This window comes from Elephantulus edwardii, unplaced genomic scaffold (assembly GCF_000299155.1).
Source record: "Elephantulus edwardii isolate Elephantulus edwardi_28Jun2011 unplaced genomic scaffold, EleEdw1.0 scaffold00431, whole genome shotgun sequence".
NCBI classification, from domain to species: Eukaryota; Metazoa; Chordata; class Mammalia; order Macroscelidea; family Macroscelididae; genus Elephantulus; species Elephantulus edwardii.
The window spans coordinates 656,744-672,720 of record NW_006400181.1 but is presented as its reverse complement, the minus strand read 5'-3'; the positions used below and the strand labels follow the sequence as shown (position 1 = coordinate 672,720).

Here is a 15,977-nt window from a genome sequence, read left to right as displayed (position 1 = left end):
AATATATACATTTAGTAGTAGAAAAACTGGGTCAAACAGTATTTCTACTTTGAACACTTTAAGGAAATGGTAAACTGCTTTCCATAGTTGTTATACCATATTGCATTCCCAATAGCAGTGGGTGAGAGTTCCAATTTCTTCCCACACTCACAAGTATTTCTTGTTAACTGTCTTACAGAACTGTAATTCTTGCTAGGGTGAGATATCAAGAAAATTGCTATTTGTGTTCAGGAAGTAGATCATTACAGTTTTAGCTGATATTTGTTTGTGTTTTTGTTGTTAGGTGCAGTTGAGTGAGTATGATTAATAGTGACCCTATGAACAATAAACGCTCACCTGTCCTGTGCCATCCTCATGTCTAACATACTTGAGCCCATTGCTACAGTTATTGAGTCAATCTACCTTGTTGAGGGTCTTCTTCTCTTTCGTTAACCCTATATCTTCCCCAAAATGCCCACTCACCAGGACTTAATTGCTTAAATAAGAGGGTTTCAGCCTACTCCTGATAGTTAACTAAATCAGAAATGGCCAGTCAGCTTACAGTTGATAGTTAACAAAATAAAAAACCTCCCACACAGTTTACATACAACTTTCAAATAAATAAAAAACACGCTCCAAAATCCAACTGCTCCAAGCTGGAGACTCACCCTCAGGCAAGATCCATTCTTTGGAGGCAGGAATAATGAGGCGTTGACTCACATACTTCGGGCATGTTGCTAGGAGGGGCCATTTCTTGGAGAGGGACATGATGCTGGGAAGGGGCGAGGGTGGTGAAGAAGGGAAAGACCCTCAAATAGGTGGGTTGACACTGTGACTGCTGCAATGGGCTCTATGTGTCAGGAAGTGTGAGGATTGTAAAGGATAGAATTAAATTTAGATATTTTTTTTTCCTTTGTTCTCAGCATCACTATGAGTTGTGCTCAACTCAATGGAACCTAACAACAGCAACACCTTTCCAAATATGATAATAATTTTAAAAGATGTCCTTTCCTAGCCACATTCCCAAAGTACTTGAGACAAAGTTTCACCATCTTCACCTATAAAAAGCACCCCAGTTGCACTTTCTCCAAGACACATTTGTTTTTCCTTTTGGCATTTCATGAAATACTTTTTTTCCAATAACACTGACACTTATAGTCTGTCTCTGCTGTGTATATAGTTTGTCAAATCTATCTGTGGCTGATTTTTCATTCTTTTTATCAAAAGTATTATCTTCCATTTTTCTAAAGATTTTCTAATATAAATACCATTATTTATTCTTCTCTTTGGCATTTTCCTTTCAATATTATAGACTTTTCACATTTCTTGGTAAGAGACAATTCTTTTTCTTGGAAAGATTGTCTAGGGAAGAAACTGTCCAGGAGAGGTTAAATCCTTTGAGTGTGTTCCAAATATTGTAACAAGCTAATTACTATGAAGTTGCATGGTCTTTCATTTAAAACAATGATGATGTAAAAGTCATAGACTGCATTAGTATATAGAAATGGAATAATTATTTCTGATAGTATGACCCAAGAGAGTTATGAAACCTCAATTTATGTCCAGATTGGAGACTCTTTAATTGTCTTATAGTCCTACAGCTGTTTATTTACATTTTTGTGTTAATACATATCTCTCAGTGCTCATAGACATTTGTGAAATGTCCTGATTTTCTGGGTGAGTTTAAAGATAGGAAAGAGTATTGTTGTAATGGAAAAATAAATGGTTTTCGAATGTAAAATTTGAATAACTAAAAGCTAAAATGTTCTACTACCGTTGTGAAAATGTTGTTTACTGACTGTTCTGAGAAATTACGTACTAGAATTTACTTTGTTATACAGAGAACTTTGTTACAAGGTACATATGTGTTACTTGAAATCTCATTCAAATGAAAGACTTGAAGATTGACTGAAAAGAGAAAATGCTAAATGTTAAGTTCAGTGATTTTTTTCCCCATATGTATGTTTGTGTGTGTATTTTTCTCAATGATAAACCTGATTAGGTTCATTTCCATTAATGTTCCTAGTTGTGTAATTATGAAAGATAGCATCTTAATATTTTTAGAATATTTTTTCTAGCGGGTAAGAATGTTCAAGTGTTTATTACCTTTGTACCCTACACATTATTTTTATTTTTATTCATCTTCACATTCCAAGCATTTACTTTGGATTCCTTTTTCACCTCTACATTTATCGGAAAATTAACAACAATAAAAGCATATCCAGAACTGAGATAATACAAAGCTTGTGTAGAAGTGGTAATACTGTAGGCATTTGGGATTATTTCTAGACCCACAGATCTGTACGTTGTCATATATTCTATTGTACCAAATAAATATTTGAAATATTTATAGTTACACTCAGTGAAAAAACACTGATTTTCACAGCCAAGAACAAGTCCTTAAGTTTGCGGTTTTAATCAACTGATATAATGTCATTATTAAAATTTTACATGATATATTGAATCATAGATAATATATTAAATATATTTAATTATGGTAATTCTAAATTTATGAAATTAAATGAGGAAAATTCTGAAAATACAAACTGTTCAGCTATAGGTTTTTAGCTTTGACAGCTGTTTATTTTCCATTTACCAAGTAATAAAAGAAATCTGTTATACCTCACAAATAAACAATACCGTTTTAATCTTGGGTCACAGATTATGTTATACATTAAGAGTCGTATTTGAATTACTCATATTTAAAATAGGTAATTTAAACTATATATACTAACAGGCATGTCAAGATACAAAGAACAAAGTCTACTGATATCAGAAAACTTGATATGCACTTTTATTGATGTATACACTAAAAGTATGATAACAATTGAGTAGTTGTACATTAAAAAACTAGAGATTAAAAAAAATCATCTTTCCTATTGCCACATAGGGAATTTCTGTTTCTAAGGAATTTTTATTTCTGTTTTAAAATGCCATGTTCTTATAAAACATATTAAGTGAGTTCCTTTCTAGGAAAAATGTTAATGTAGTGGTTTACATTGTGAGTGTAATAATTTTATCTTTCCTCTTATAGGATGAAATTGAATACACAAACTATCCATGAAATCCAACTTAGTCCGCGTGATGCGTTAGCTGACCAGCAGGTTTCTTCCAGCAATGTGGTATTGATTATCAATGTGATTAAGGCTCTAGACCTTGCAAAAAGGAAGCTGTTTCAAAAAAGTAAGTGGCTATAAAGTAATGAGAATGATCGTTATATATAGTTTAACAGTGTTTCCTTTATCATTTGCCTCCATGCTAATCATATTTAAAACATGGAATGCTCACTATATAGCTAGTTTCTAAAGGAAAGGTTAAAATTATTCTCCAAAATATTCAGCCTCAATCCAGTCAATGTCAAAGAAACTAGTTTTTGTGTATTTGACATTTATTAATATAGCAATTTTTAGAAAAAAATAATTGTTTCTTTTTTAATCCATAATTTTTCTATCCTTCTTAGTGTTTCCTTAAACATAAGGAGTAGAAAATTTGATAAATCAATTTCTTATCTTCATTTCATTCCCATCCTCCCAAAGTCCCCTCAAATCCTTCCTTTCAAATTCTGATGGGAACTCTGGTGGCCTAATGGTAAGAAGCTGCACTGTAATACCAAAGACACACGGTTTGAATCCACCGGTTGCTGTATGGGAGAAAGATGGCCTATCTCCTTCCATGCAATTAGCTGCCTCTGAAAATGTGTAGGAAGGTCAGCTATATGTTTTGATTCTGGCTCGACAGTACAGAACAACAACAAAAGTGAGTAAGGAGTTGAGTTTCCAACCCAACGGCAGCTGGTTTTGAATCCACCATCTATCAGAGAAAGATGAACAATCTCCTTTTTGTGATTTATAGTCTTTGAAAAACCTTTCATTTTTCTCTTCTCTCTCCTGTCTTTTCCTCTTTCATCCTCCTTTCTATTCCTCCCCTTTATTATTTTTTTCCCTCTTACTTTTTCTCCTTTGTGCTATATCTACAAAGATGGTTTCCGAAGAATTCTCCTGAGTAATTCAAGAAACCTTCAAGATGTTCAATTTCTAGCACTCCTTAACAAAATAAAGTTTTATGAAGAAGATATTTTAAGTATGCTATCCTTATGTGTCATATGAATGTTTTTTTACTTGTGACTGTTTATTTATTAAATATAATTTCTCTTCTTCCTGATTTGATTAATACTTTTTCTTTTTCTCCTGATATTTTGCTCACCCTACCACTCTTTGCCCTGGAGCCAAATTGACTCAAAGGTGGCCTTCTTGCGGGTTTTCAGAGATTGTAAATCACAAAGGAGGAAATTGTTCATCTTTTTCCTGTGGAGAAGGTGGTGAATATATGGGGTAGAATTTTTACTTTTTATTCTGCTTTTTGTCAATATACATACTATGCCAGATAGATATTACTACTTACTGTTGTTATATGCTGTTGAATCATCTGTGACTTATAGAGACCCTATGTACAACAGCCCTAAACCCTGCTCTACCTGTGCTAACCTCACTGTCTGTGACACACCCACCCCAATTACCCAAGTCACTGAATCAATCCACCTCCTAGAAGCTCTTTCTCTCCTGTGGTGTCCCTCCACCCTCCCAAACATGATGTCCTTCTCCAGGGACTGGTTCCTCCTTGAAAGATTTCTAAAGTATGCCAGATATAATTTCAGAATCCTTGCCTCCAAGAAGCAACTCGGTTTAACCCTCTCTAGGACCTAATTACTACTTATATATAAGAAAATAAATAGTCCTAACAATAGAAAGTCTTTGTAAAACATAAGTGATCATGGATTACATCTATACAATTCATTTTATAAATTAATAACATGCTTATTTTTAAATTACAAACATTCAGACAGTTTGTTCTAATCTGATGCTCTTCATGAAATGTTCAATTGCAGTAATAATATGTCATGTCTTATTGTGTTATCTCTGTCAGGCAGTGTTCTAGCTACTGTTCACGGAAAAATGCAATAGGGACTTAAGATGTAGGCATTAGTCATATGCTGATTTTATAAAGTTTGAAAGTGAGACACAGAGGAATTAATTAAGCTGCCAAAAGTCACTTATAAGCAGTGAACATGAAATTCAAACATAAATAATGTTGTCCCAGAAAATATACTACTGCTATTCTCCTTCCAAGGATGCCCTGGGTCTTAAATAGGTATGTCCTAAATGAGATGGAGATATTTTTTAAATGTTTGTTATGTATAATCCTCTACTAGAAATTCATGGTAATACCTCCATGATATAATGAACATATTCATAATATTGTTCTTTATTTCATTACAGCTGTTTTTCTACCATGTGCTCATCTCTGGGACAGGAATTGCAGAAGAGTAAATGGGACAGACTAACAGTGTAGAAGAATTTTGTCCTCCTGAGGCTCACTCAGGACCGTGAAGACCAAAGAGTGGTTTCTGTCTGATTATTTTCATCTACACTGTGACAATGGTGGGCAGTCTGCTCGTTGTCATGACTACCATTGTCAGTCTCACCTTAGGGTCCCCCATGTGCTTCTTCCTTGTCTCCTTATCCCTCGTGGATGCTGTTTATTCTGTTGCTGTTTCTTTTAGTATTTCACCACACAAATGCAATATGTTTATAACATTGTTAAAAATGTATCCTTTCCTATTTTCCCATGCTCACGTAATCATATATAAACATCCAAAACTGATACTTCATATTCTGGAATGGTATGTTGTTCTTAAATTTATGCTCATTACTTTCTGGCTCAATAATATTTCTTGAAGCAGGGCTATAATTCATAATTTTGTGTTCTTGCATTACATTCAAAAGAGTGTTTTAAAAAATATATGTTCAATCATTTCTCAATGATTGGAGTTCATTTATATTTTGTTGCTATTTTTTGAAATTTCATGCCATTAAGAATAATGGAAGGAAAGATATCATCGAATATATTCTTAGCTACAGGTTCCTTAACTCCTATGTAATAGTGTCTAAAGATTGTAATTGTGGTAGAGGGTATAAATGTTGTTATCTTCTGTAGAGATTGCTAGATATTGCTGCCAAAATATATCGTTTACATCTTTACGAGAAGTGTTAGAAGATGCTTGTCTTTTTATTTTATAAAGGTAAAGCTATAAACACTTTCGAATCTTCTTTCAGGATAATAGGTGCAAAGTCTTAGCTTAGCATTTTGCACCTTATTATTTACAGGTGAGCTTCACCAAGTCTACTTCATCAGGTATTTTATGACACTTGATCATTTGGTTGCATACTTTATTTAATGGTTTGCATACACTATTTTCCTACTTTGATATTAAGCTGTTTGTCTTCTATTGTCTAGTTAAAATATTTTGTATACTTAATATGTTAATATTATGCATGTCCTTTAAAATGCAAACATTTTCCCCAAGTGTTTGTCTATTTTTTATATTTAATGTTGCTTAGAAATTCCTTAACATATAAAACTGTAAAATCTATAAATATGTCTTTTTCAGTTATATTTGAGAAATGTTTTCTATTTAAAGAATGCAGAAAATAAATTTTACTTACTTGAACATAGCTAGGAAGTAAGCTTTTAAATTTATCTTCACATTAAATATGTGTTCCTATATTATCTTTATATATGGTCATAGATATAAATGCAATTTTATTTTGTTCCGCATAGAAAGTTAGTGTCAAAGCCTCCTTTAATTAACAATCTGTAATTTTTAAATTTATGGTTTTATCTTTCCATTAATCTACATAATCATTAAGGTTAAAAACTATGTTTTGATGAGTCTTGTATTCTTACCATATGGGTAGTGTTGAAAGCATAATCAAATTATTTTACTATTAAAGCCCCCCACTAATCATCATTATATTTGCAGGTAAATTTGTCTTGGACTATAAACTAAGGACACATGGAAGAACATATGGAACCAAGAAACAATGTGACTGAGTTTATCCTCTTGGGCCTCACTCAGAATCAACAGGGTCAGAAAATATTATTTGTTTTGTTCTTGCTGATTTATATTGTGACAATGATTGGCAACCTGCTCATTGTGTTAACTGTGGTGGTCAGCCCAGCCCTGGATGCCCCCATGTACTTTTTTCTTGGCTACTTATCATTTATGGATGCTGTTTATTCTACTTCAGTTACTCCAAATATGCTTATGAACTTACTTTATGATAAGATAACTATTTCTCTTCAAGCTTGTTTGACTCAGTTATTTGTAGAACACTTATTTGGTGGAGCTGAGATACTACTTCTGATGGTCATGGCCTATGACCGTTACATAGCTATCTGCAAGCCTCTTCATTATATGACTGTCATGAACCAAAGGGTATGTGTTGTGCTACTTCTTTTAGCTTGGGTTGGAGGATTTCTTCACGCAATAGTACAGCTTCTGTTTGTTTACAATCTACCCTTTTGTGGTCCAAATGTCATTGATCACTTCGGTTGTGATATGTACCCCTTATTAAAACTTGCCTGCACTGACACCTATATCATTGGCATTTCTGTGGTTGCCAATAATGGGGCGATATGTTTGGTCATTTTTATCCTGTTACTCATCTCTTATGCTGTGATTCTACACTCCCTAAAGAACCTTAGTCAGGAAGGGAGGCGCAAAGCTTTATCAACCTGTGGCTCTCACATCACTGTGGTGGTCCTTTTCTTTGTCCCTTGTATCTTTATATATGTGAGGCCTCCTTCCACTCTGCCCATTGATAAATCATTGACTGTATTTTTCACTGTCATCACTCCTATGCTAAACCCATTAATCTATACTCTGAGAAATGCAGAGATGAAAACTGCTATGAAAAAGCTGTGGAGTAACAAAAGACAATAAATTTGGAGTCAAATGCACTTATACTTTGAAGAATTACTGATCCTTCAGAAAAAATCCTGTAGGATTATTTAATTGTGGTACATTATTCCTCACACTCCATAGCCTATAAATGATAAAATGTGTTTCTTGAGTGTATATGTGAAATTAATTTTGTTGAAAGTATATTTTTTAGATTTTTGTCTCTTAGTTAAAAGTATATTCATTTTTGGTATATAAATGCTTCTGTTGTGATTATACTTTTATATTATATACAATGGATTTTGCTGAAGTTAATACCAGAAGTTTATTTTAATTGGCAAAACATTTTCTTAATGTAACTCAATATTTTCTTCATAATCAATTGTGTTCATTACATATTTCACAAAAATAAAATCATACATGTAAATATGCTTCAACTCTCCCCACCAAAGAAATGGAAGTTTAACTTTTTACTGGAGTCTTATTTTTGTATCAGTATTTTCCCTTTTTTTGTATTTTTATTCTTTTACATATATTCATTTATATACATTTTGCTTTATGCATATACACTGCAATTTAAAATAATCTTTCCTTTATATTGTGTTTCTAATGCACATTTTGCTTTATTACAATTATTCATATAGATTACATTTTCTGTAATTTGCCTTTTATCATTCCATCACTTCAAGTCCCCATTGAATCCTTCATCTTCCTTCATTTACCCACTAATTTCTACTATCCTAGGATTTCTCTCTTTCCCCTTTTTCCCCCCTTTTCTCCTCCTTTTGAACATTTATACACATGATACTCAGTTATTTTATTTTCAAAATGGTGATCTTATAAAGTGTTTGTCATTCTGAGACTGAGTTATTTCATTCAACATAATTCTCTCTAGACTCTCTCATGTTATATATTGTTTTATGAAATATTGTTCCTTAGTGTTGTGTAGTATTCCACTGTCTGTATGTACCACAATTTCTTAATCCATTCATGTGCTGATGGGAATTTGGTTTGTTTTCATATTCTTGCTATTGTGAATAATGCTGATAAGAACATACATTTACATATCTCTGTTTGTGTCTCAGTTATGCATTCTTCACATGTACCACTAACCGGGGGCATATTTTGAACAGTGGAATAACTGGATAATATGGGATTTCTGTGCTAACTCTTTGAGGAACACCAAATTGCCTTCCAGAGTGGTTGTGCTGTTTTACAAGCCCATCAGCAGTTCATGCAATTTCCAATCCCTGCGCATCCTTTCCAACATTTATGGTTTGGTGTTTTGTTGAACATTGCCGCTACCACTGGAATAAGATGGTATCTTGTTGTTTTGATTTGCATCTCTGTGATTGTCAGTGAACGTGAGCATTTTTCACATGTTGACCATCTAAATGTCTTTCTTTTTAGAGAGTTTTAAAATGTCATATCTTCATTTCTGCTATTGAGTTATCAGTACTTTTCTTGTGGAGGCCCTATAAAATTTTGTTATGCAACCCTGTATGAAATATTGTTGTCAAATGATTTCCCAGTCTATTGATTTTCTTTTCATAGGATAGATGGCGAAGAGATTGAGATTGTTCACAGCTTCAGTTTGCTCAGCTCCACGGTCAACACTCTTGGCACCAGCAGCCAGGAAATAAAAAAAAACATATTGCGATGGGAAAGTCTGCTGTCAGGGACCTCTCTAAAGTACTCAAGAGCAGCGGTGTCTCTCTGGAGTCTAAGGTGTGCCTGATACAGGCCATGGTTTTTGCCATCACTTGTTATGCATCCGAGAGTTGGACAATGACTAGGGAAGATAGGAGAATTGATGCCTTTGAGCTGTGGTGCTGGAGAAGAGTGTTGAGTGTGCCATGGACTGCCAAGAAAACAAACAGATTCATGCTAGAGAGGGTTAAACCAGGCTGCTCCTTGGAGGCAAGGATTCTGGGACTTTGTCTGACATACTTTGGACATGTTGTAAGGAGAGACAGGTCTTTAGAGAGGGACATCATGCTGGGTAGAGTAGAGGGACAGCACAGGAGGGGAAGACCCTCTATGAGGTGGATTGATTCAGTGACTGGGGTAATTGGGATGGGTATGTCAGAGGCAATGAGATTGGCACAGGATAGAGCACGGTTTAGGGCTGTTGTACATAGGGTCGCTATGAGTCGCAAATGGCTCGACGGCACATAACAACAACAACAACAACATTACTAAAATGTTAAATATGTAATTTTTATATCATGCTCAATGTGTTAGTTAAAATTCAAGAGACAGAATATGTTAAAGTTCTAGTATTAAGTGTTCAATCTACATACTGAGAAAATAATTTCAGGGGCTGGACTTTATGAAGACAAATGGGATATCAGGATCAAAGGTAGACTCATTAACAACCTGCATTTTGCAGTTGACACAAACTTGCTCCCTGAAAGTGAGGAGGTCTTGAACCAGTTGCTGCAGAAGGTCAAAGATAGTCGCTTTCAACATGGAGTACATCTTAACATAAAGATGAAAATCCTCACCATCACCGCTGGCCCAGTAGGCAACTTCATGACAGATAAAGACTGAAGCTGTCAACAACTTCATCTTGCTTGTATCTACGATCAACACCCTCGGTGACAGCAGTCAAGAAATCAGAAGATGTGTTGTATTGGTTAAATCTCCTATCAAGGACCTCTAAAGTGCTAAGGAGCAATGATTTCAATTTAAAGTTTAAAGTGCATCTGATTCGAGCTATGGTCTTTTAAATTATTTGCTACAAAACTGAAAATTCGAAGGTGACAAAAGATGACAGATGAAGAGTTGCTTTGATTTGCAGTATTGAAGAAGGGTACTGAATATCCCATATGCTGCCAAAATAACAAGATAATATGTCCTGGCTTCTCCAGGGAAGCTCACTGGAGGCATGGATATTGAAGTTTTGTCTTTTATGATGTGGGCATGTTGTTATAAGGGGCTATTCATTGGAAAAAACTTCACGCTTGGAAGGGTAAAGGTATGTTTCCTCAGTGAAAGGGAGGTGAATCTCAACGAGATGGATCGGCAAAATCACTGTAGTAATGGTCTCAACTATATCAGTGTTGCTCACAGTAGGGTTCTGAGTAGGATTCACATCCATCGTTCAGACAGTTATTACGAATCATCATTGATGTGATAATATCTAAAAGCCACAACAGTATTAAACATCCAGCTGCTATTAGGTCAGTTTAGACTTGATGAAGCCCCAAGTGTATAGAGTAAGATTGCACACCTACAGGTTTTGTTTCTCTTTACTTTCAAAAGTAGACCTCCAAGAATGTTTGAGATACTTCTTGTTGTGCCATTTTTTTTGTTGCCGTGAAGCAATCAACTGTTTTTATCATTTTGGGAATTACATTATTTCAACCAATCCAAAATTATAAGTTCTATAAATTTATAAAATATTCAGTATGGATTGAAACTCAATGTCAAGAAGACAAAGATTCTCACCACTGGACCAATTGGCAGCATCAGGATGGATGGTGAAGAGATTGAGATTGTTAACAACTTACTCTGCTTGGCTCCACGGTCAACACTCTTGGCACCAGTAGTCAGGAAATCAAAAAACATATTGCGATGGGAAAGTCTGCTGTCAGGGACCTCTCCAGGGTACTGAAGACCAGTGGTGCCACTCTTGAGACTAAGGTGCTTCTGATACAGGCTATGATCTTTGCAATCACTTGCTATGCATCAGAGAGCTGGACAATGACCACGGGGGACAGAAGGAGAATTGATGCTTTTGAGCTTTGGTGTTGGAGAAGAGTGCTGAGGGTGCCATGGACTGCTAAGAAAACAAACAGATTCATCCTAGAGACGGTTAAACCCGGCTGCTCCTTGGAGGCAAGGATTCTGAGACTTCGTCTGGCATACTTTGGTCATGTTGTAAGGAGAGACCGGTCCTTGGAGAAAGACATCATGGTTGGGAGGGTGGAGGGCAGGCGCAGGAGGGGAAGCCCTCTGGGAGATGGATTGATTCGGTGACTGGGGCAATTGGGATGAGTGTGTTGGAGGCAATGAGATTGGCACAGGACAGAGCAGAGTTTAGAGCTGTTGTGCATAGGGTCGCTATGAGTCGCAAGTGACTCGACGGCACATAACAACAACAACATAGTTCTCTGGAATGATAAGAAAAAGTCTTGGTTAGTTGTCTACTTATCTTTATTTCCAATAAACCCTCTAAAGGAATGAAAAGGTACTTAACGGTCAAAGTGCTCTCTGTTTACTTTCATGACATCTGGGACATAGACTTTGCTCCAGAGAATTCTTAAGTTACTTGTATTCATTAATTTCTAATACACTGTTCTTACTGAGTAGTATCAAGCCAGAACCAACTCATAACTGATCTTCTAGTGGGTTTTCAGAGCAGTAAGTCACACGGAAGGAGACTGCCCATCTTTCTCGCATGTGGCAACTGATGGATTTGAACTACATGCCTTCAGGGTCACAGTTCCTTACTACTAGGACATCCGAGCTCCCTTCAAATAATGCACAAGAACCAGAAATTTTACAGATTATTTTTTTATGATTTATTAAAAATTTCTGAAGGCTGTTTTGATTCATTAATTCATGCAAGCTTTCTTCCCTTCCCCAATTCCCTTTATAATGCTTGTTCTGTCCCAGAAACTGTGCCATACGTATACCTTCTAATCTTGTATTCCTTTCAGATTATCTTTCATTTTACCCATTACATTGTAGAGTTCATTATCTATCCATTCTTTTCCTGATCTCTGCATCACTATCCCATCTTGATCTTATTATTACAGTAGTGGGCTTAAACAGTATTTGTCCTTTGTGACTGAGAGATGCCATTCAGCATAATGTCTCCCAGATTCATTATCATTGCATATGTTTTATACATTTTTCAGATTTTCAATGCTGTTCAGTTTTCCATTGTGGAACTCATAACTAAAATTTATAGGCTAGCACATCATCAACAATAACAGAGAAAAAATTTAAAAAATGAGCAGAAGAGATGAAAAAAACTTTGTCAAAGAAGAAGGTACACAGACCACTTTTTAAGAGACTAGTGAGTATTGTGAACTATCAGTTAAAGGCAGGTTTCCCTAAAAAGAGAACTAGCACTGAGTTCTCAAGAGTTCATATAAGCTTCTCATAGGGTGGGCCTAGTATCCCACTCTAACCCTCTCTCCTTAATACAATATAAACTTCAGCACAAAATAAACAGTTAATCATTGGCAAGGAAAGACAGTTTGACTGATAAACCTCCAACCCTATAATGTCATATACATTTCCTGAGAGATCTTAATTGGTGTTCCATCAATGCCTTATTTTTTATCAATGCTTTTACTGTAACTGGATCTTCCTTTGCTTCTTGACCATATGCTATTTCCTGAAATGGTTTAGTGTCACCCAGTCCTTCTTGGCACAGTGACTCTGTGTATTTCATCCACCTCCTTTTAAAGCTTCCAGCATTATTTATTGTTTTTCCCCGTAGAATTCTTGGGTATTGCAGTTTGAGTGTTAAATTTGCTCTTCAGTTCTTTTGGTTGGATCTTGGTTGTAAGTAGAAAATACCAGAAAGTTGTTTACTTGTGTTTTATTGATTATGCAAATGCATACAAATAAAAACAAATTATGAATAACATTGAGAAGAATGGGAATCCAAGAACACTTCATTGTGCTCATAAGAAACTTATTTAAAAACAACAACACAGTTGTATAATGGTTGTATCATTTCTCCATATTGAATCTATCATTTATGAGGAAATCATTTGTTAGACCAGTAGGTGACATCATGTTGTTATTGTTGTATACCATCAAGTCAGCACCAACCCATAGGTGACCCTCCAGTGGGTTTTCAGAGACAGTTAACCACAAAGGAGGAAACTGCCCATCTTTCTCTCACAGAGCGGCTGGTGGGTTTTAACCCGGTGCCTTCAGGATTGCAGTACAGTGGCTTGCTGATTTACACTTCCAATGACTTCATTTTACTTGGCTCAACAATCCATACTCTTGGTAATAGCAGTCAGAAGATGAGGACACATATGGCACTGGGGAATTCTGCAGTCAGGCACCTCTCCAAATAACTGAAGAGAAATCATATAGTGTGAGGACTAAGGTGCACCTGATTCAGGCCACGGTCTTTTCAATCTCTTACTATACTTCAGAGAACTGGACAATAAATATGGATGACAGAAGCATTGATACCTTTTAGATGTGGTGTTGGAGGAAAGTATTGAATATCCCATGGAATGCCAAAAGAAGAGATATGTCTTAGAGGAAGTTAAGCCAGAATGTTCCTTGGAGACAAGCGTGGCACAGCTTTGTCTCACATACTTTGGGCATGTTGCTAGGAATGGCTATTCCTTTGAGAAGAACATCATGCTTGGAAAGGTAGAGGAATGGAGAACGAGAAGGAAATTCTTAATCTGGTGGGTTGATACAGTGGCTGAAGTAGTGCTCTAGCATGTTAGGGATTATGAGGTCAACAGGATGGGGTAGAGTTCAGACCTTTTCATTGGATTTGGCTCAATGGCACCTAACCACCACCACCACCACGACAGCAAAATTATGTGATCACTGATTGTAGATCCAAACAGAAAATTATTGGTGATTTCACTACATTCCTTGTTAAACATGTTTGTTTTCTTGATATTAAGATATAATCCATTTTGAAGGATGTAGGCCTTGACCTTCTACAGTAAGCAATTCAAAATGAAAAGAAATCCAAGAGAACCAAATTATGGTGTTGAGTCTACACCAACTGATTTTTTTAAAATCAAGAATAGGTTTGGTGCACTGAACATTGATGACCCAAGAGTAGGTGAGTTGTGGGATGACATCAAGAATATTATCCACAAAGAAAACAAAATGTCATTACAAAGATAAAGAAGAAAGAAAAGACAAAAGGATGTCAGAAAAGGCTCTAAATCTTGCACTGGAAAGAAAAGAAGCCAAAACAAATGGAAGAAGTGGCACTGCGGTGGCTGTCTATAGGAAGTTTTGCTGCTAACCAAGATGGCACCGCTCTGCTGGTTCTAATCCACCAGCCGCTTTGTTAGTCACAGTTTGTTATGATCCAAATAGACAAATACCTCTGCGTCATCAGTAAGACACAAACCTCCTTCTGATATTCTATGCTTTCAGCCAGAATACATTTGACATCATCAGTGATAACCCTGGTTAAACGACCTCTTCTAAACTCATCTTGAGTTCTGACAGTTCTGTATCAGTTTGTTCCAGTCATTTTTAAAAAAATTAATTTTAATGAAAGTTTACAGAGACTTAGGGTTTCCATTCATTCATTGTTGCACTTTTCTCCCTGCCCACCCGCTCCCCCACAACTCACTCTTCTCCTTAAAAAATAAAGCTCTTTCATTGTATTGCAATCCGTCCTACCAAGTTCAGTCATTTTTTATGACCTTCAGGAATATTTTGCTTGCATGTGATATTAATAATATTGTCCGATACTCTCCAGATTGTGTTGGATCGCTTTTCTTAGGAATACAGATTTATTTAATCAGTTGGCTGAAGTAGTTGCTTTCCAAGTTTCCTGGCATAGACTAGACTCATGAGCAAAGTCCAGGGCTGCTATAATATATCATCTATGACACGTGACATATACACTGATACAGGCCATGGTCTTTGCAATCACTTGTTAAGCATCAGAGAGCTGAACAATGACTAGGGAGGACAGAAGGAGAATTGACACCTTTGAGCTGTGGTGCTGGAGAAGAGTATTGAATGTACCATGGACTGCTAGGAAAACAAACAGATTCATCGTAGAGAGGGTTAAACCAGGCCTTGGAGGCAAAGATTCTGGGACTTCGTCTGACATATTTGGACATGTTGCAAGGAGAGACAGGTCTTTGGAGAGGGACATCATGCTGGGCAAAGTGGAGGGACAGCGCAGGAGGGGAAGACCCTCTATGAGGTGGATTGATTCAGTGACTGGGGTAATCAGGATGAGTGTGTCAGAGGCAATGCGATTGGCACAGGATAGAGCAGGGTTTAGGGCTGTTGTACATTGGGTCGCTATGAGTCTCAAATGACTCGACAGCACATAACAACAAACAACAACAAGAAGACACGTGATATTTAACACACTGTGTAAGATATCCTGTGTCCTATTGTGCTGTTGTTATGTTCTATCGAGCCACCTGTGACTCATAGCAATTCTATGTACAATAGCTTTGAACCTCAACCTATCCTGAGCCAGTGTCATTGTCTCCTACACCCTATTACCCTAGTCACTGGGTCAGTTCATCTCATCTGGGGTTTCCCTCTCCTTCAC

At 36.2% G+C, this 15,977-nt stretch overlaps 1 protein-coding gene across 1 annotated transcript; it reads left to right on the top strand.

Annotated features, from left to right (window-relative positions):
• The first annotated feature begins 6,844 nt into the window (after positions 1–6,844).
• On the top strand, positions 6,845–7,762 carry LOC102874722 (olfactory receptor 4A47-like). The gene has a single exon (XM_006902613.1). It carries the CDS (start codon positions 6,845–6,847, stop codon positions 7,760–7,762), a length of 918 nt encoding a protein of 305 aa, XP_006902675.1.
• Positions 7,763–15,977: the final 8,215 nt, after the last annotated feature.

Bases quoted from the DNA above. Each gene is read 5' to 3' on its own strand.
- LOC102874722 (XM_006902613.1), top strand. From the start codon at position 6,845: ATGGAACCAAGAAACAATGTGACTGAGTTTATCCTCTTGGGCCTCACT.